The sequence below is a fragment of the Schistocerca nitens genome, chromosome 3 (assembly GCF_023898315.1).
Source record: "Schistocerca nitens isolate TAMUIC-IGC-003100 chromosome 3, iqSchNite1.1, whole genome shotgun sequence".
Taxonomy (NCBI): domain Eukaryota; kingdom Metazoa; phylum Arthropoda; class Insecta; order Orthoptera; family Acrididae; genus Schistocerca; species Schistocerca nitens.
Window position 1 is genome coordinate 831,145,026 of NC_064616.1, and position 22,123 is coordinate 831,167,148.

Consider the following 22,123-nt stretch of genomic DNA (forward strand, 5'->3'; position numbering starts at 1 on the left):
CAGCTGTCGCCGCCAACCACCTTCAGATGTCACCAGCATGTTCTGGGATGCTTAATTACTACAGATGTCATCTGCATCACTTGGCTCCCCTTCAAAAACCTAATAACTGGCAAAAACACTTTGGACAACCGACGCATCCAGTGGACTTCCAAAAACATAACTGCTTTCAGCTCCATGAAGACTACGCTTTGCTAACACCGCATTGTTCGCATATACGGTTGCGACGGCACCCATCGCCTTACTGGTTGCTGCAAGCTAGACGGCCGTCGGTGCTGTTTTGCAGCGATGTGTTTCCTCTTTCTGGCAATCTCTGGCATTATTCTCAAAAGATCTGTCCCTGTAACAATTACGTCGGAGCGTCTTTGATAGGGAGCTGTAGGTCATCTACTTGGCCATCAAGCATTTCTGGCAGTAGCTTGAGGGATACTTTTACTGTGTTCATTGATCACAAGCCTTTATGTCAATGTTTCACAGAGTCATGGAGCTGAGCTCCCCACGTCAGTGTCGGCAGGCAGATTTCACTGAACAATTTACAACCAATATCTGACATATCTCTGGCCAGGATAATGTCGTCATTGACTGTTTGTCTCTGGATTGTGCGTTGATTGCAGCCCTGGTTGTTTATCAAGATTCAGATCCCTTCCTTCTTCAATGCCAGCAGAATCCACCATCAACTGGTTTGCATCTTGGACTCCCTCCTCTGCAAGTTTTCGTCAAAAGGTACCATGTGACATGTCCTGCAATAGGGTTCTCCTACTTATTCTGGCTCAATAGTTCTGCCCCAGTTTTGACATTTTTCACACCTTGTCTAACCCAGGTGTTAAGGCTAGTGCTAAATTAGTGGTTGATAAGGTCGTCTGTCCCAGGCTGGATTGCCGGCAGTGGGTGAAGTGTTGCTACAAATTTCAATCTTCAAAAATTGCTGGTCATATTTCTGTTCCTAGATCTTCTTTCCCCTACCCTTCAGGGTGATTTTCACACATCCACTTGGATATTGTTGGTCCCTTCCCCTTTATCGTGGTTTCCGCTACATAGTGACAATAATAGACAGGTTCACAAGGTGGCCTGAGGCTGTTCTGGTCACAGACATTTCTGCTCTCTCTGTCGCCTAAGCTCTGTTTACTTTTTGCTTTTCACTATTTGACAACCCTTAGATTATTACTACCGGCAGAGGTAGGCAATTTGACTACCTTTTGTGTGCCTCGGTGTGGCTGTAGTCACATTCACCAGTAATGGGATAGTAGTGCACTTACACAGTACTTTGAATGTGGACCTGACACATTACCTATGGTGGTTCTAGGCCTTCACGTTGTTGTAAAAGAAGATATTGGGTGCTCTATAGCCTAGCTTGTCTACAGAGAGACGTTGAGAGTCCAAATTAATTTTTTCCCTCTCCTCTATTCCTGACCTTTATTTTAGAGAATTTGAACTCTTGTTACAGAAGCTGCAATCGTATATGCAATTTCTTTCGCCGCAGAAACCCGTTTTGTCTGGCAGGGAGAGGGAGCTGTCAAGCCTCCACTCTCCCAATTAGATAAAGGCCGTTTTAAGGTGTTACACCATTTGGACAAGACCTTTGTCCTGGATGTAAACGGACTTTTGAGATACTGTGTCAATTGACTGATCGAAGCTGGCTTACATGGAGGAGTATTCAGGTTCTATGGTTACCCCATGGGTGCGACAAGTGCCTCAGTCAGTCTCACACTCTCCTTCTTTCCCTCTTGGAAATCTAACGATCGTTTTTCCGCGGGTCAGTAGGCAGATTTCTTGTCGCTTTACACATATTCAGGGGGCTGCAGAATTTTCTCACAGATCTCAGCCACGTAACGTGAAATTCTTCCAAACTCTGCCCTCCAAAACACAAAAATGAGGGGGGGGGGGGCTAATGTGGTGACATGGGACAATAAGATTGACACAAGTCGAAACAGTGTGAGCATTAAAGTTTAAGAATACTTTGTGAATGCGTATGTTACCTTTGCCCTTTGTTCTTTAATAGTCGAGTTTGGGTCTGTGTCTGCATTGTATTGTGGAGTTTATACGTGTTTTCAATTGACGTGTATTAAATGTGAAAATAAAGTGTACAGCGCATTCACATCCCGCATACGTCTCTTTATTGAAGACGAAATAATAAATTTCCCATAACCTCTTTTTTGTTAAAATATGAAGTACAATATCTACTGTTCCTCAGTGATGTTAGAAATTATTTCCACTTAGAGTAGCTACTTTATCCAAGTTCTCCATGCGCAACAGCTCTGTTGTAGCGACTGGCACTGGAATTTGATGAGCACGTTTGTGACGCTCTTGCGCTTTTTAAAGGAACCCGTGAGGATAACCTCTGCTCTTCTTTGGATTTTCTCTACTTTCTCTATTGGAGATGCCTTGGAAGGATAATGGACTAACGAGCAATACTCGTGAATTGGTCTAGCATCTATGTTATACCGGTACTCCACAAATCACTGTACGAACGTTACTTTGTGCCATATTCTGTTGTGCTCTACGCACATATGGATTGGGGGCGAATGATCGTATCTGTTTCAAATACTCACCTCAGTGTCTCTTGCCTTATTCTGATGACGGAGACAGTAGCACTGTTGCACAGTTCACCTTCGAATACCAGTTTCATAAAGTTAACGATCAGGGCTTTGCGAGATTACGTAGCCTTTCTTCAAAAGCTTCCAAAAATCTGTAATCACCTACGACGAAATTTTCCTTTGTGTCGGTACTGTCCCAAATGATTTGAAACGACACTTATGGTAAATTCATCGATGCTAACTTTTAAGACTGCAGTCCGTACATGAATTGCTTCAAGGCATTAGATGGTGCTACTCTGCAAAATAGGGACCAGACGACGTTTTAGATACATTGTATTTCAGCTGTCACCACGAGATTACACTCGAAAAATGGCTCTGAGCACTATGGGACTTAACATCTATGGTCATCAGTCCCCTAGAACTTAGAACTAACTAAACCTAACTAACCTGAGGACAGCACACAACACCCAGCCATCACAAGGCAGAGAAAATCCCTGACCCCGCCGGGAATCGAACCCGGGAACCCGGGCGTGGGAAGCGAGAACGCTACCGCACGACCACGAGCTGCGGGCTATTACACTCGGCTCAGAGAAAAAGTACTGACACCACTCAGACATTACGAATCTATCTGAAGTTCGTTCCTGTTTGAAACAGGCAGAACTCCTATCTTCTTCCAGCGAATCTTTTAAGTCACTATTAGTGCGTCTCTGAATTCGTTCATATTTATTGTCGTGTCTACTTGATAAGATTTCATGATACTGGAGCAGTACTCTGGAACATGTGCCGCTAGCTTTTCGTATGCAATCTCCTTAACACATGCTCTGCACGATCCCAGAGTCCTCCTAAAAATATAAGTATTCCATTCATATTCCCTACCATTGATTTCAAAAATTTGTGTTGCATAAAGCTTCATGTCAGGCTTAAGTATTCATATAATGTGATAGACTCCAAACGTTCACAACTAATGTTGTAAGCGGATACTGTGATGTTATTCAATTTGTTTATGGTCACTATCTTACATTTACGCACATACAAAAACATTGTAAATACTATTTAATTTCTTCTGTATTTCCTTACATTTATTTTTGAATATGAACCCATAGTTGCTCTAAATTGCTTAAAGAATGTCTTTTTCTTGGGTATACTCTTCTTTTGTTTTGAAACAAATCTTTATGTCATTACCTTGGGTATTATCAAGTTACATGACAATAAAAATTATGCAGACGGCAAGTTTTATTCCACACATCAGTGTAAGGAAAAAGCAACATGTAAGCAAACCAATTTTTATTTGGATGTAGCTTAATAATAGCCAAAGGGGCGAAATTATCTAATTATAAGCATTTAAATAAAGTTTACTCAGCCTCATAAGGCCAACTGAGGAGCTACTTGAGTATGAAGTAGTGGTTACAGGTTCTCAAAAGCTGATAAAGACTAGGAGAGAGGTTTGCTGATCGTATGTCCCTCCATACATCTGCACCTACATCTACATGGCCACACTGCAAATCACCAAATCACACGTAAGTGCCTGACAGAGGATCATCGAACTGCATTCACAGTAATTTCTGTTAATCTACTCTTGAACAGCGGGCGGGAAAATTAAAATTTTTTTTAAATTTGTGGTAAGATCTTACGGGACCAAACTGCTAAGGCCATTGGTCCGTAAGATGACCACGCTGTCTGGTCTCCTTCCCCAAACCAACCAACCAACCATTGGTCCGTAAGCTTACACACTACTTAATCTAACTTAAACTAACTTACACTAAGGACAACACACACGTCCATGCCCGAGGGAGGACTGGAACCTCCGACGGAAGAAGCGTGACAAGACGCAGCAGAAGAAGCTAACACCTAGATGTACCCGTGCGAACTCTGATTTCCCTTATTTTATTATGATGATCGATTATATATACCGGGTGATCAAAAAGTCAGTATAAATTTGAAAACTTAATAAACCACGGAACGGAATAATGTACATATAGAGGTAAAAATTGACACATGCTTGGAATGACATGAGGTTTTATTATTAGAACAAAAAAAAAAAAACCAAAGTATTGCTAGACGCGTGAAAGATCTCTTATGCGCGTCGTTTGGTGATGATCGTGTGCTCAGCAGCCAGTTTCGTCATGCTTGGCCTCCCAGGTCCCCAGACCTCAGTCCGTGCGATTATTGGCTTTGGTGTTACCTGAAGTCGCAAGTGTATCGTGATACACCGACATCTCTAGGGATGCTGAAAGACAACATCCGACGCCAATGCCTCCCCATAACTCCAGACATGCTTTACAGTGCTGTTCGCAACATTATGCCTCGACTAAGCTATTGTTGAGGAATGATGGTAGACATATTGAGGATTTCCTGTAAAGAACATCATCTTTTTTGCTTTGTCTTACTTTGTTATGCTAATTATTGCCTTTTTGATCAGATGAAGAGCCATCTGTAGGACATTTTTTGAGCTTTGGTATTTTTAGGCTCTAGTAAAACCCCATATCATTCCAAGCATGTGTGTCAATTTGTACCTCTCTATCTACATTATTCCGTGATTTATTCAATTTTCAAATTTATACTGACTTTTTGATCACCCGGTATATACGAAGATAGTATCTGTTCTTTCGGACATGTCCGAAAGAACAGATACCATCGGTAACCATGCAGCTCGTTAGAATGAAATTACTATGAAATTACAACCCTTAGCTGCTCACAGACGTTGACATATGTCAACGGGAACAGATGAAAATGTGTGCCCCGACCAGGACTCGAACCCAGGATCTCCTGCTTACATGGCAGACGCTCTATACATCTGAGCCACCGAGGACACAGAGGATAGTGCGACTGCAGGGATTTATCTCTGGCACGCCTCCCGCGAGACTCACATTCTCAACGTACTGTCCCGCACTACATTCGTAGTGCCCCCGCCCATTATACTAATTACTCGCGGCTCGTTGCCGATTCCCGTAAGAGTTCGGGCACTGTTTGTGCATTCACACAGAAGAAGAAGAAGCCGGTGAGCCTTATATATATATATATATATATATATATATATATATATATATATATATATATATATAATAATGGGCGGGGGCACTACGAATGTAGTGCGGGACAATACGTTGAGAATGTGAGTCTCGCGGGAGGCGTGCCAGAGATAAATCCCTGCAGTCGCACTATCCTCTGTGTCCTCGGTGGCTCAGATGGAGTCAGTCGGCTCACAGCCCTGTTAGCGTGCGAAGCTGCTCCGCGCGCCGTCCGACGCTCCGCTGTCGGCGGTGTTTACTTCCGCGTCGCGGTGTTTGTGTCTATCGAGTCCAGTACTAACGTACTCCATGGCGCACTCGTACCGCCGTGCAACGATCAAAGTAACGTTTCAGGCCGAACATCCGCGACCCAGAGCTTTCGAAGTCGAACAGTTCATCCGAGAGGATCTACGTTTGAACCCCCAGGACCTAATCGGCATACACTTTTCCATCACTGGAAGTGTTGTCTACATCAAGATGTCGACGGAGGAAATTTGCACTGACATAATTCACCGTCATGCCACCGGACTAAAATTTAAACACCCTGATGGGCATATGGGTGCTGTGACAGTCGCCCATGCTGGATTCGGTCTCCGGACATTGCGGGTGTTTGAGCTCCCGTTCGAGGTGCTTCAGGATGTGGTCATTGCCGCTTTCCAGCCATATGGCACCGTCTTGGGTCACGTCGCGGAGAAGTGGCAAACATTTACCACCTAACCCGTACTAAATGGCGTCCGGCAAATAAAAATTGAGCTGACGAAACATGTCCCATCATACCTGCTGATTGGCGGTGTGAGGGCCATCGTCATGTACGATGGACAGCCACGAACGTGCGCAGGATGTGGCCAGGAGGGACATGTACGTTCCGAATGCTTACACCGCCGTTTAATACAGACGCCGTTACGTAAAGAGACCCAGGCTTCGACGGTCACGTCCTTACCCATCACCTACGCCAAGGTTGCACAGGACCTCGTCGTGCCACTCCCGATCGCGCCAGCAGCATCGTCAACGCCACCCGCCGCAGCACAGCGCGCCGACGACACAAGCACGGCGTCGCCTCCAGTGCTCGCTTCAGGACCGTCCGGGTTGCAGACCGAAACCGATGTTCCTGTTGGTACCGTGGACGTCGACCGCGGTGTCGTGCCGACGTCTGCCTTTGTCCAGACGGGTTCGGCGTCAGACGACGGGCGACCACATTCTGATTCAGTAGGCCACATCAGAAAACAGCGGTCGCCTCGCAAACACAGGAAACGACGACGAATGCCTTCCGATGACATTCTTTCTCAGACGGCCCCGCGAGATGTCGACCTGATGTCTGACGGTGATCTCCCACATTGTGTCCAGTCACGCAGCGACAGGCGCCCCTCCTGTGACGCCTCCTCTCCCAGCCTGAGACGTGTCCTCGCCGTTGTCAACGAATGATGACGGCGGTCCCCCTGCCACTCATGTTGGGGAATCCACAACACTCGTTGAGGACGCACGAGACCGTCACATGTCCACGTCGTCAGCTTCCTGGGCCGATGACGTTGAAGAAGAAGTGGAACAGACTGCCAGCGTGTCTGCACAGGAGTCCACCACGGCGACACTGGGGCTGGCGCCCCGCCAGTAATTATCACCACTGCGGCACCACCGGCGAGTCTCCACCTGCCGGCTACTTCTACCGCACGTTCGGCAAATACTGAGGATGGCCGTACACAGCAATCTCGTATCGCCACGATGAATCTTGCCACCATTTGTGCCCCCCATAAACTGGCCATGTTCCGAGACACTATTTACTCTGCGGATGCTGATATAGCACTCTTACAAGAGGTGTTTGTGGCTGACTTCCTAGTTCCCACCGGATACGACGCACATGTTTCCCCCGCATCCGACACCGGTAGCGGCGTCGCCATCCTATTACGCGACGGACTCCCTGCAGAGGACGTCATCCACCTCCCCACTGCGCGAGGTAAGGCCCTCGCACTGTTCGGCGTTCGTATTATTAATATCTACGCTCCGTCCGGAACTGGCCGCCGTCATGACCGACAAACTTTTTTTGCCGAAAGCGTCACACCCCTCTTCACAGGTCCGCAGGACGATTTGGTACTCGGTGGGGATTTTAACTCGACACGAGAGCCCGCGGACCAACTCCCGCGACATTCACGTTGTGCATCTCTCTCAGTGGTCATCGACCGTCTACGACTTATTGACACTTGGAAGAAGCTCCACGGAATTCAACAGGGCTATACATTCTACACCTCTCACTCGTCAAGCCGCATAGATCGCATCTACGTTACTCGCTCCCTTGCTGATGGCACACGTCATGCGGAAGTCTGGCCTTTGGCCTTTTCAGACCATGATGCGTCACTCTCGCCCAACAGCGAGTGTGGCATAGTCGTGGACTGTGGAAACTCAATGTCGCTCACCTGACCTCCTCAGACTGTCGCCGTATGGTCGAAGAAGCGTGGGCACGCTGCCGCCATCGTCGAGAAGCCTATGACTCCACCTTATCATGGTGGCTCTCCTGTGCAAAGCCGACCCTCAGGAAGATACTGATGAGTTATGGGAAGGAATATAAGGCGTGGCAAACTAATACCCTGCACTTCTACTACACCATACTACGTGACTGTGCGACGATGCCTTTCTCGCCAGCCCGGCAGTCGATGGTCCATCGCACGAAGGCGCAGATCTCCTTGATCATGCGGCGTTACTTGGAAGGAACTGTAGTCCGTTCTCGTGCTTCTAATCGTATCCCTCAAGAACGTCCGTCGATGTACCACCCCCTTCAGGAACGACAACGACGACGACGAGCTCTGGTCCAAGTGCTCACTGATGTGGAAGGGCGCCGGCACGACACCCAACAAAACATCGGTCGTGCTCTCCATGCTCATTTTGCCGGGCTATACGCAGCCGTACCGCTTTCTGCAGCACTGATCACAGAAGTCGCTCAGCTTACTACGAACACTCTTCCAGAGGATGCACTGCATGACCTCCAAGCCGAAGTAGCCACAGATGAAGTGGTAGATGCTATCAAGGTGGGTTCCGATAACAGATCTCCTGGACCTGACGGTATACCCATCGAATTTTGTAAAAGTTTTCACTATTTGTTGGCTTCCACGTGGACGGCAATCGCACAAGAGCTGATGTCACCGATGACAGTGGTCCTGAGCGCCTTTCTAGATGGCATTATTATCCCCGTACATAAACCGCACGGGTTATCGAGGGTCCAGGACTATCGACCAACTACTTTGCTCGACAGCGACATCAAAATATTCACACGGCTATTGGCGTCGCGACTCAAGAAGGTCGCACGTTACGTCACATCCTGCGACCAGACTTCCCTAGGAGGCGACAACAACATCCGTACGGCCCTTTGCCGTTACAGAGACATGATAGCATTGGCGCATTATCAAAGTCTCCCTGTCGCCTTGGCTTCATTGGACTTAAGCCAGGCTTTCGACCGTCTTGACCACTTCTATTTACGGACAGTTCTTCAGCATATGGGATTTCCTGGCGGTATTGTCACGGTGGTTATGCGCCTGTTGAGTAGTGCAACCTCTAAAATCATGTACAATGGTCGCCTCACACCGCCCCTGGTCATCGCACGATCTGTACGACAAGGCTGCCCACTTTCCACGATTTTATATGCTTTCGCCTTGGAACCCCTGCTCCAGGGCATGCGCCAACGTTTGGAAGGTATGGCTGTGCACGGCCACCGTTTTTGTTGTACAGCCTACGCAGACGACGTAGTACTATATCTGCGCAGTGAAGATGAAGTACGAGCAGCACTGACATGGGTGGCGACTTACGGCGAAGCGTCGGGGAGCTGCCTCAACGTGTCAAAATCCAAGGTCCTGCTCATTGGTGAGGGCTTGCCGGAGAGATGCGTTGCCCCCCTTAGTGTCGCCGCCACCATACGATGTCTTGGACTTTATTTCGCAGCAGATCTGCGCCGCTCACGGACTATCAATGGTAGACACTTGCTACAGAGGATCAGAGCAATTCTCGCAGATCACCGGCTACGAGCTCTCGACGTTATCCAACGCGCGCAATACGTGAACATGTATCATGCTTCCCGTATACCACACGTGGCTCGAGTACTACCAGTACCAAATCTCCTGGCCCGACGACTGTTGATGGCTTTCGGCTCCTTCGTCAGCTTGGGGATGTTATTCAAGGTGCAATATGAACCCCTTGCACTGCCACGAGATCGTGGCGGGGTGGGATTCATCCACGTGCCGACTCGTGCCAAGGCACTTTAAGTCAGCTCCTAACTAAAACTTTGGCATCGTTGCCCGCAGAGCCTTACTAGCCTCCTGCTTCACACCTTTGCGCCGGCCTCCTTGTCCGCCCCAGTACTGGTATCGACCATTCCAACCCCCTTTTATTACATCCAACGATTTTTCCTGGAGTTCAGTTATGTCTACCGGTCCTTAACACTTACGCGTTTGTACCTTACGAAAACAGTCTCCGCATTGTTACAACAATGCCGCCCGTCCAATACCATCGAACGTAAGTATCCACAGTACGTGTGGCGACACATATGGAAGGCAATCCATGCGCGTTTTCTCGAATCAGACGTTCAATCAGAGTGGTACAACACCGTGAATGGCAAACAAGTTAGCCGAGAGTTTCTGCACCGCATCCTTCTCGCCGATTCATCCCTCTGCACCCACTGTGGAGTGGATGACACGGATGTCCACCGGTTTCATTGTGGCACAGCGTTCGACGTCTAGACACTTGCGCGGCGAATTTTGGCGTTTCTTACTCGACAGACACCAGCTCAGATCGACGTCCGCATGCTTTTGTACCCCGATAAGACTTTCTACCCCTCCACCAAAACTCACTCTGTGAATTGGATCTGTGGCCACACGATCCGCTATCTTTTTACTTCTGGCGACAAGTCTATGCTAGGATATTGGGCTTATGTCAACGATCGACACTGCGTCCTGATACGCAACCCACGCTATAAGCAACATTTTTCCAATTTCTTACGGAGCACCTTCGATGACCCACCTCGTAGCTGGAACGTCCAAGCCCTGAGAAGCTGAAAACTGTATTAAGAGAACCGAACTGAATAGATCTGCTACCCAGAACCCACGCCTACGCAACGAGAAGACACGTTTGGACGAGCTGGCCTGCTGTAGGCGGAGACACTTCAGGCGCTCCTGTAAGAACTGGTCTTTTAACTACAAGTGGCACGACGACCTTATATATATATATATATATATATATATATATATATATATATAAGGTCGTCGTGCCACTTGTAGTTAAAAGACCAGTTCTTACAGGAGCGCCTGAAGTGTCTCCGCCTACAGCAGGCCAGCTCGTCCAAACGTGTCTTCTCGTTGCGTAGGCGTGGGTTCTGGGTAGCAGATCTATTCAGTTCGGTTCTCTTAATACAGTTTATATATATACAGTTTATATATATACAGTTTATATATATATATATATATATATATATATATATATATATATAACTTTTTCTTATTTATTCCTCATAATTTCTTCTTAAAGGAAAATGAAATTTGATTTTGGCTTTGAGAAACGTTTTTTTGTTCCAAAAGATTACTTCTTCGCCATCAAGACGAAAGAGACTAATTTTCGTTTACTGCAAGGAGAAACCAGTATAATTGGAGTATTTGTTGTCTTTTGAAACAAAAAAAAATATGACAGGTTCAGATACTTATAGTCTGGGTATTAAAAAAAGTGGTAATCGTTAAAAAAAAAAAAAAGATGGATATAGCGTCTGCCATGTAAGCAGGAGATCTCGGGTTCGAGTCCCGGTCGGGGCACACGTTTTCATCTGTCCCCCCCCCCCCCCCAAAAAAAAAGATGGATAGAGCGTCTGCCATGCAAGCAGGAGATCCCGGGTTCGAGTCCCGGTCGAGGCACACATTTTCATCTGTCCCCGTTGACATATGTCAACGTCTGTGAGCAGCTAAGGGTTGTAATTTCATAGTAAGAAACGTCATTGTTTTAACGATGTCCACCCGAAATCACGTTTCATGTTTGTGAAACTCTCTCCCCTATTTCTCGATAGTAAAAACCATGCTGCCCTTCTTTGAACTTTCACGATGTATTCCGTCAATACTACTAGTATCTGCTAGGGAGCCCAGACCGCGCAGCAGTACTCTAAAAGAGGACGGACAAGCGTAGCGTAGGCATCTCTTTAGCAGACCTGTTGCACCTTCTAAGTGTTCTGCCAATCAAACGCAGTCTTTGGTTTGCCTTCCTCAAAACGTTTTTTGTGTGTTCTTCCCAATTTAAGTTGTTCGTAATTGTAATTCATAGGTGCTTAGTTGAATTTATGGCCTTTAGATTTGATTAATTTATCGTGTAAACGCAGTTTAACGAATTCGTTTAAGCACTCATGTGGATGACTTCATACTTTTCATTGTTTGAGGTCAGTTGTCAATTTTTACACCATCAAGCATCTAATCTAAATCGTTTTGCAGTTGGTTTTGATCTTCTGATTACTTTACTAGACGATAAACAAGAGCATCATCTGCGAATAACCTAAGACGGCTGCTCAGATTGTCTTCTAAATCGTTTATTAGATAAAGAACAACAGAGGGCCTTCAACGCTACTTTGGGGAACGTCAGAAATCACTTCGGCAAAGCGTCGGGGAATGTACGCTGACAGAAACGGGAAGTGTTACACCATAAACGCTAGCAAACTAATAATAGAGTATTTCCATTCCTGCTGTATATTATCATTGCAAATTCATCCTTATGCTAACTTATATCAATACATAGGAAAAACATCACTAAAGATGAAGAATGGCGGCTATTGGCCCTTTATAGCCTTATTTCAACTTTTTAGGTGGACATCACAACACAGCATGCACAGAGAACGTGGACGCCATCTTCTAGCCACCTGTCGGATATGCGTGGTGAGTACAAGGCAGTCTTATGAGATACTTGGGGGACATAAACAGGGTATATTTACAGTGGCATATCACTTAGATAACAGTGCTAAAGTGACTGACGATAAAGCCTTAGTTGCTTCAAAACTGAGAGCAAATCAGTGGAAACTATAGTGGAAGAAAAGTGGTCAGAGAGTAGCTTCTGTTCCCGATAACGAAATATTATGCAGCTGACGTCCCCTATCTCCAGTGCTATGGAAGCAACACCATTACCTTTCCGATTAGGAGGCTGCGTCAACCTCTCGGGTTCTCGCAGCCAACAATGTAGTATGGATATTGTACACAAAACCTTCTGCATGTGATCTAAAAGGAGAAAGAAGGGAGGACGATGGATGTATTGGAAATAGAGCACCCATTGGGATTGGACAGGTATCGGGAAGAAAATGCGCAGTGTTCTCTGCAAACAAAGCATCGTGGTTCTTGGGTTAAGTGATTTAAGGATAGCATGGAGAACTTACATCAGGACGTGGATGGGTGTACGGGGTCTCCTCTTGAATGCTAAGCAGTGTATGAAGATAACCAGCTGGCTTTCAGATGTCGTTGCTTGCGATATTAGTGTTGAATCTCTACTGCCGCACTGCACAATTACTAAGAACTAATACTAAAGCGATGTTAATGCAATAAGTTAGGGATCAGCTACCTCACATTGACAGTTTGTACATATCTGTTGTTAAACTACAAAATTAAATTCGGCGCCGAAAATTTTAACCATTTTCATCGTGAGATCTAATATTACATTTTTTCTTGTGGATAAGTAAATTACAACTATCAGCACTTGACGTGTTTTCATTTTGTGCAGTAATATTACGTATACACCATGCCATAAATAGTCAACTTAAAACTCACATACTATCCTTAATGTGATCTGTTTCTACTGTAGCATTCACTAGTTTTAGCCCTAGTGTACCCATTGGGACGTTTGGAGCTTCAAGTGCTTGTTCTGTCACAATCCAGACGTAGTTAACTTCCATCATGTTTAGTAACTCAGCATCACGAAACACCACTTCAGAATCCTGTTTGCTGTAACAGAAACAATTTTATTAATTCTAAGAAAAATAAACGAACGTTGCTAATCGTAAAATTTTAGACAGTTAACTCTAATAATATAAATTGCATTTATTTTCTGGCGTGTGTACCTTTTTTTCTGTAGTATCATGCTGTCATTGTCAACATGTGTTTTTAAAACTGCTCTGAAAATTGTATCAGAATAAGAATTCAGCTGAAATTGATGATTAGCGATTTCAGTTTCTCAACCAGAATTAAGATTTTTCTCTCAAGTTTGCTAATTAGCAACTGAGTTATGCATATGAAAATGAATATACTTTTGTAAACATTATGCAAAGTTATGCACCATTCAGTTGCTTTCCAACTTCAACAAATATAATTTTTAAGAGAAGAAAGAAACTGTAGCTATAGAACACTTTAGACAATCAATAGGATGAGATATCTGTCACGAAATGCACATTTAAAAAGTTTTTCTTATTTACGAAAACAAGGAAGGACGATTAGGGTTTATTGTCGTTTCGACGACAGTCATTAAAGACGGAGCACAAGCTAGGAGACCATACAGAAATTTTCCTTACGCGATTTTGGGAAATCACGGGAAAAATTATCTGGATGGGCATATACGGATTTTAAGCACCGAATTCCTGAATGCGAGTCCAGTGTTTTATTCTCTATTAAGAAAACATATTGTTTTAATATTTCATCTCATATGTAAAAAATATATAGCTAACGATGACATCATCAAAATACTGTATGCAGGGTGATTTTTTCCACCGTGTACAAACTCAAGGGATTGATCGATGAGAAGATACGAACAGAAAAGATCTAATGATTCCAGTATGATTCAAGGTCTAATGAACTTATGTCCGGAAATGCATGATTTACATGCTAGAGACCATTTATTCAATCATACTTTTTTTGCAGAAACTGCGGTCTAATCCGCGCTGTACCATACAGCCATAGTTACAGTATGCATGGTTCCCTTCTAGAGGTCGCTACTGCTCCTCATACGTCGTGCCCTAGCGCCCTCTCCTATCATACTAATTGGTAACGTTGTGCCCGATTCCGATTCACTTCTGTTGCTGACTCACCTTGTAGTGGATGTGATACAGCGCAATTCCAGATATAAGTTCATTAGACTTTTTTGTTCCGTATCCCCTCATCGATTTATCCCTAGAGTTTGTACACGGTGGAAAAAATCACTCTGTAGAAGAGTATTGTACTTCTAAGACATACAATGTATTCTAGAGTAAAAATTTTGGCAGAAGAATTTTACAGGAGATTATAGGAAGTGACAAATACCGTTAAATAACAGCAGTTTATGTTGATGAGATATGCGCATAAGGTAATAAAAACAAAAAATGGTTCAAATGGCTCTGAGCACTATGGGACTCAACATCTTAGGTCATAAGTCCCCTAGAACTTAGAACTACTTAAACCTAACTAACCTAAGGACATCACACACACCCATGCCCGAGGCAGGATTCGAACCTGCGACCGTAGCAGTCCCGCGGTTCCGGACTGCAGCGCCAGAACCGCTAGACCACCGCGGCCGGCTAATAAAAACAACTTCTGCGTCTAAATTCTGCAAGCCACATTACAGTCTATCCCGGAGAATACTTCAGGTATCACAATAATTTCTTATCCAACACAAGGAAAATAGTTTACACAATATAACTTGACAATAAGTATACAGGACGGTTCCGCTGCCTCTATCGCCGTCGTTTTAGACAAACCGATGTTCTATCAGGCCTTCGAAACCTACGGGAGAGATTTTCATATTCTCTTGCTCGCTACGTGCAAACCATTAGTCCAACAGAAAAAATGAGCAGGAACTGAGACGTATAGCGCAAATCATCTTTGAAACAGCTTTTCCAGATTGAACCCCATTATACGCTGCTTCAGGGTGGTCGTGGTTCTGAGGAAACTCACGGAGGTAAAGTGCTTTCACACAGAACTGGTGCACAAAGCAAACTCAATGTTTTTGCCTCAAAGTTGCTCACTCAAACTCAGAGCAATCATTCTAAAATTGAAAAAGAGAATCTCGCTATTGTGTCTGGTGTGACCAAATTCAATCATTATTTGTAAGGCCGCAAGTTCTTTTGAGTGACAGATCACAAGTCTTTGCGCCGGCCGCTGTGGACGAGCTGTTCTAGACGCTTCAGTCTGGAACCGCGCTGCTGCTACGGTCACAGGTTCGAATCCTGCCTCGGGCATGGATGTGTGTGATGTCCTTAGGTTAGTTAGGTTTAAGTAGGTCTAAGTCTGGGGGACTGATGACCTCAGATGTTAAGTCCCATAGTGCTTAGAGCCATTTGAACCATTTTGAACAAGTCTTTGCAGTCCTTGTTTTATTCGTCAAAGCCGGTTCCTACACGCGCTGCTCAAAAATTGCAACTTTGGGCTTTGTTGCTTTCGCAGTATCAGTATGAAATTGTGCATAGAACTACGGCAAAGCATGGCAAAGCAGACGCCCTATCTCACCTTCCGATTGGCCCAGACTCTGATTTTGATGCATCTGCCGCAGCTTGTTGCCAAATCGATGACTCCGAATTGCTGGAATCTTTTCACTTGCACTACAGAAATATTGTACAGGCTATGGAAGCAGACCCAGATCTCAAGATTTTGTTTCATTACATTCGCACGTGTTGGCCTCGTTCATTGAACAGTATCTAGAAGTCAGTTGTGCGCCGACATTTTGCACGACGGCGTAACCTTTCAGTTCAACAGGGTGTGACTGTAGTTCAAAATGACAGTGGACAATCGCGTGCACTTAGAGTTGCAAAAGGATGTATTGCGATTGCTCCATCAAGGACACTGGGGAATTGTTCACACTAAACAGTTAGCGCGACGGCGCAGTACTTGGCAGGGCATGGACACTCACATTGAATACATGACATCAAAGTGTCGCGCATGTGCGGAAAACCAATTCGCTCCGCCACAGACATTCGCAGCTTGCCTTAAGACTCAGTCGCCATGGCAATGAGTATACATTGACTTTGCAGGACCATTTTGGAACACTCATGTGCTCATAGTGGTACACTCTTTTAGCAAGTTTCCATTTCCAGTGCCTATGAATTCGACCGAGTACCGTAGTACCATACAAGTGCTGTCCTCAACCTTTTGCACTGGAGATGGCTAGAAGTACTTGTGTCGGACAACAGACCACAGTTCACTTCACGTGATTTGAACTGTTTTGTGAACGAAAAGACATTCGTCAACTAACAAGTGCTCCGTTTCACCCCCAGTCCAACGGAGAGGCAGAACACCTCGTAATCACTTTTAAACAATAGATGGCCAAACTTCGCACCACCCACACATGGGAACAGGCGCTGTAACTCTTTCTCGCCTCTTATTGCTCCCACCCATGAGACGGGCCATCACCGGCGGAACTTCTGAATGGCGGCTGCCATCGGATGCTACTACATTTGCTACAACCACCGCAGCACCTGGCGCCGCCAATGGTCCGCAAGTATCACTTTGCGTCACACAATCTTGTTCTTTTCAGGGTTTATGACAACCGTGGGCGCTCGGAAAGAGGCATGACCCAGGAAAACATTAGCTTTTTTGTGTACCTGACTGCAGGCCCCGATGGTTTGCAGCACAGCCACCAGGTTAGGTTAGGTTAGGTTAGGTTAGGTTAGGTTAACAAAATTTGCGCGTGTCATTTGCCCCATGATTTTACTGCTTTTCTTCCCCCAGATTCACGGCCTCGCGGGACGATGCGGCCTTCCCAGACAGCCTCTGGTGCCACCAGGGTACCCCAGGAGGAGCGGGTGGACGATGCTCCTTCGTTACCGCCGACCCCGCTCGCTGACCCGATGGACGTGGACCTGTCAGCGACGTCGACATCGCCTTAGGACACGCCCTCAGGCCTGGACATGTGCCCTGGCAGCAATTTTCCCAAGGATGTTCCTGTTGCCTCACAAGCCCGATGATGGTGTGCATTTGGGAGTATGCCATCCTCCAGTCACGGCTCCCAGCCCATCTCTACGTCCAGCGTCCAGCCTCCCTCCTCCCTCCCTGTTGTCATTTGCATCTTCCCTACCCGACAACGGTGCAGCATTTTGGGGAGGGGGGAGGGAGGGAGGGAGGGAGGGAAGGAGGGGGTTCAAATGGCTCTGAGCACTATGGGACTTAACATCTATGGTCATCAGTCCCCTAGAACTTAGAACTACTTAAACCTAACTAACACCCAGTCATCACGAGGCAGAGAAAATCCCTGACCCCGCCGGGAATCGAACCCGGGAACCCGGGCGCGGGAAGCGAGAACGCTACCGCAGAAGGAGGGGGAAGAGGCATGTGTTCGCGTAAGCTGCCGCCAACACACCAGCCGGCAGAGATGTAGTGCGAAGATCGATAGTAGGAGCTGGATCAAGCACACCTATCACGAGAGAGGTCAGAGACAGACTCGCAAGCAACTCACCACCAATGCCCTCTTGACCGCAAGTATTTAGGCCGCCGCTGCTGAGTTGAGGGCTTCAGTCACTCAGTCACTAACTCTTATTCCAGTCACTGGCTACAAACAAAATCTAACTATTTTTTACGCCATCAGTGAATCCCTATTCGAATCGTATATGCTCACACTAGATGTTTGTTTCGTATCAGAACTTCGATGTGTGGAGTGCTATGTTTTCCACAAAACTCACGTGTGTACCGGGACCGCCAGACTGCAGTGGAGTACTCAATCGGAGATTTTCCCTTATGACTTTTGGTTCAAGCACAAGAAGATCATGAAATTTTAGTTTCCATTTACTCCCTGTCTGGGATATGTAGAATATCATTGCTTGAATTAGTGCCATGTTTATATGGAGTTTGAGTTTCCACAACAGATTTTGTGGCTGAACAAGTTGACTGACAAGGAACTCTATCAGTGCCAGGTTGCAAAAGGCCAATGATATTTATGACACTTAATGTCTCACTCAGGGTTTACCACAGAACCACAGTATTGGCTGCTAATAACAGAGGTGGAACTAGCGATATCAAATGGTGAGCGCGGCATGAGAATACAGTGTAGCTGAACTGCTTGGAGTAATTCAGTCAGTACTAATGGCGTTGACACAAAGCAGAGCAATAGCAACGATAAACAAAGCAAACACTGCATTATATCTACAACGACAGTTGCTGAAACTGACATTTCGTCGAAAAGGAACCCAAAGAATTTCACAGAGTGACAAAGAAGTGGCAGATGAAACAGCATTTCTGCAAGATGTGTCATTGGAATGTGTGGTGTCATGTATGCCAAACTATGCGAAAGTTGTTGGTTGGTTGGTTTTGGGGAAGGAGACCAGACAGCGTGGTCATCGGTCTCATCGGATTAGGGAAGGATGGGGAAGGAAGTCGGCCGTGCCCTTTCAGAGGAACCATCCCGGCATTTGCCTGGAGTGATTTAGGGAAATCACGGAAAACCTAAATCAGGATGGCCGGACGCGGGATTGAACCGTCGTCCTCCCGAATGCGAGTCCAGTGTCTAACCACTGCGCCACCTCGCTCGGTGTTCGAAAGTTGTACATGAGGAATACAATGATGACAATACGTTTTTGCCAAGTGAAGATGATACTGAAACAGTTCATCATCCTTGTCACATAGGACGCCACAAATCTCCCCTCCAGTGAAACGTAGTAAAGAATAATCGTTGTCCAAGGAGCGGGTAGTAAATAAATTGCATACATGGAATATCATCCACAGCATAGTAAAAATACAATTATAAACATATTTCGAATAAGTTAGGAGCAGTATGACCGTGTATTGCATAAAAAAATACGGAAATTTAAGGGAGGACAAGGCACACTTGTTACAATAACTGGTGTTTCGAGTTTCAAGGATGCTCGATGCAATATGCAGGATTTGCATGATAGTGACCTACTATGTTGCACATTGTGCACGACATGGATTACAGTGTTTTGAAGGAGAGCAGTGGACAGCTGCATAACTTCGAACGGTGTTACGGAATTTCAACACATAAAATAACGAAATTTCAAACAATGCTTCAACTTGACGATGCACAGTTAACTGCGGAATGGGCCTAAAAATTTGTAGCAGAGGTAAACAAACGCCACCGTATACAATTATACCGACTGCCAATCTAGATTTTAAATTGACTATAAAGTTATTTATTGTGCTACGAGAATTTGGAGATGCTCTGCCACCTACGATTTTTTCTCGTGTGTGTGGTCTTTTTAGGGCAGTAGGGAATGTTTAGGTGACAGCAAGCAAGAGTGGGAAAATGGGCCTAGGAGAACTATAACTGGTATCAGCACTGATTTTGGCCAATAGCTGGTCAAAAAAAATTGCTTTCGCTTGATTTCTGGTCTGCATATAAAAATCACACTCCTTTAGAGCAAACTATTCCCCCTGAAAAGTGTGTCACATTGTAATTCATACCACCTGGAACCGCTAGACGAATTCAGCCTGTGGATATTTATTTTTTCTGTATCTATAAAACAAATTCTCGCACTATCTGCAGCTATGCCTAAAGGGTAGCCAGTTTCACGATAAGCTCCACGACAGACTGTTTCGCATTCAGTTACATGCCATCAAATTCCATCAGTTCTCATCACCCTGTTACACCAATATGATTCTATATGCATTCTGTAAGAGTGGATACCTAACTGAAAGTCCTGTACGGTTTGTAACTACTAAGGATTTCGCCTTCGATCTTGATGGTGCAAGTCTTTCTGACCACTATGGCGCGCCATTTTTCATTCTGTGTTCATGGTGCAAGTTAGTGGTTTGCTTTGAACATTTCTTGAATGTCGACGTTGTCCATTATGTGAAGTATAATACACACATGCCATAGAAGGTTGATCTCTGCACCTCCAGTACCCTAATTCTTTGTAGCCCTTCAGATGCACGTGGTGAGTCATTAGCAGCTAATACGAGGTGTTTTTTTTTTTTTTTTTTTTTAAGTAAGGTCCGTTTAAACATAAGTACACAACGAAAGGTTATTTCAAAAAAGTAAATTTATTTTCAGACAGTACATACTTCACTATTTTTCGATATAGTTGCTAAGTTTGTTCAAACACATATACTTCTCAACCAATTTTAAAATACCCTCTACATAAAAACTTGCCTCCTGTTCCGATAACCAAGAGTTCACTGCCGTTTTCACGTCGTCGTCATCATTTTAACGGTTGCCACTGAGGTGTTGTCTGAGGTGGAGAAACAGATGGTAATCGCTTGGCGCAAGATCAGGGGTGGGTGGTCTAAAACTTCCCAGCCAAAACTGCCCAATAAATCGCGGATCTGACCTGCAGTGTGAGGTCTTGGATTGTCATGGAGCAGGAAAATTCCCTTTGACAGCATGCTGCATCTCTTGTTTTGAATTGCTCTGCGTAACTTTCTCAGGGTTTGGCAGTATGCTTCTGCATTGATAGTGGTTCCTACACTGCATGAAGTCGACCAACCAAATACCATGCATATCCCAAAACACTGACGCCATGATTTTGCCCTGGGACAGAATCTGTTTGGCCTTCACCTTTACAGGCGAGTGTGTGTGTCTCCATGCCATGCTCTGTTGCTCGATTTGGGCGTGATATGCGAAACCCATGTTTCGTCTCCAGTTACAATCTGATTCAAGACGCCATCACCTTCTCCATGATAACGAGTCAAGAAATTCATCACACACTCAAATATCTTTTGTTTTTGTGGTCCTCTGTTAGGAGTTTCGGGACCCGATGGGAGCACAGTTTCCTAAACCTTAGGTGCTCAGATACAATGTTATAAAGCACTGATCTCGAGACGTCAGGAAATTCGTTTGAGAGACCTGTTATTGTGAAGTGCCAGTTCTCACGAATCCTCACTTCAACTGGAGCCAACAAATCATCTGCAATCAAAGAATGGCGACCGGAGTGGTCCTCATCATGGACGTTGTCACGGCCATCTTTAAATTTTCGCACCCACTTACGCACTTTGTTTTCACTCATAACAGTATCACTGTACACTTCGCAAATCTGTCGATGAATTTCTGCAACACACAGGTTCCTTGCTGACATAAACCGTATCACTGAGCGAACCTCATATGCGGCGGGCGAGTTGATAGTCTTAAAGATTTTGAAAGCACAGAACAGAACAGTACAGGTTAGCCACAGAGCTGAAACTGGGCACAGTTTTTCTCGAGGCATGCCGGTACACGACGCACGCGCTCGTTGCGGTATGCGCGCGAACTACTAGTGCCCACAACAAAACGGACCTTACTTAAAAAACACGCCTCGTATTTTTCCAGTCATAGCTGTTAGTTAACACAACACTTTCAAGTGAGCCTTACTAAAGCTTGAACTTGCGACCTCACACTCAAGGGATTCCTTGTGAGGCACATCGGATCGAATCACAGCTTGCATCGTCTCTTTGATATATGTCTGGCACGTTGCGTCTTATGTGAATATTGCTCTCAGCTACGTAAATTCTCTGACCCACTTAGAATTCCCTTCCACTTCCAGTGGCTTAAGTTGGCTTTTTGCACAGGCTTGATCCCAACTAATAGCTAGATATTCTGTCCTAGAGTAATTTCCTGTTCCTGTATTTTTTCAGTGGTCGTTAAGTAGCAGTAGGATTAGGAAATATTCTTTTATGTTGGTGTTATTAAGGATTTCAACGTTTTATCGAACTACTTTCTCCACGTTGTCTCAAGCTCTGAGTTTTGCTGGCCCTTATAGCTGACTTCTGAATC

The 22,123-nt window shown here is 45.3% G+C and overlaps 1 protein-coding gene across 1 annotated transcript in view; it reads right to left on the bottom strand.

Annotated features, from left to right (window-relative positions):
* Positions 1-22,123, bottom strand: part of LOC126248855 (glutamate [NMDA] receptor subunit 1) — a 613,579-nt gene that overhangs the window by 368,411 nt on the left and 223,045 nt on the right. Inside the window, exon 7 of the mRNA XM_049950286.1 lies at positions 13,297-13,470. Coding sequence (XP_049806243.1) covers positions 13,297-13,470 — 174 coding nt within the window. The remainder of the gene's footprint in view (positions 1-13,296; positions 13,471-22,123) is intronic.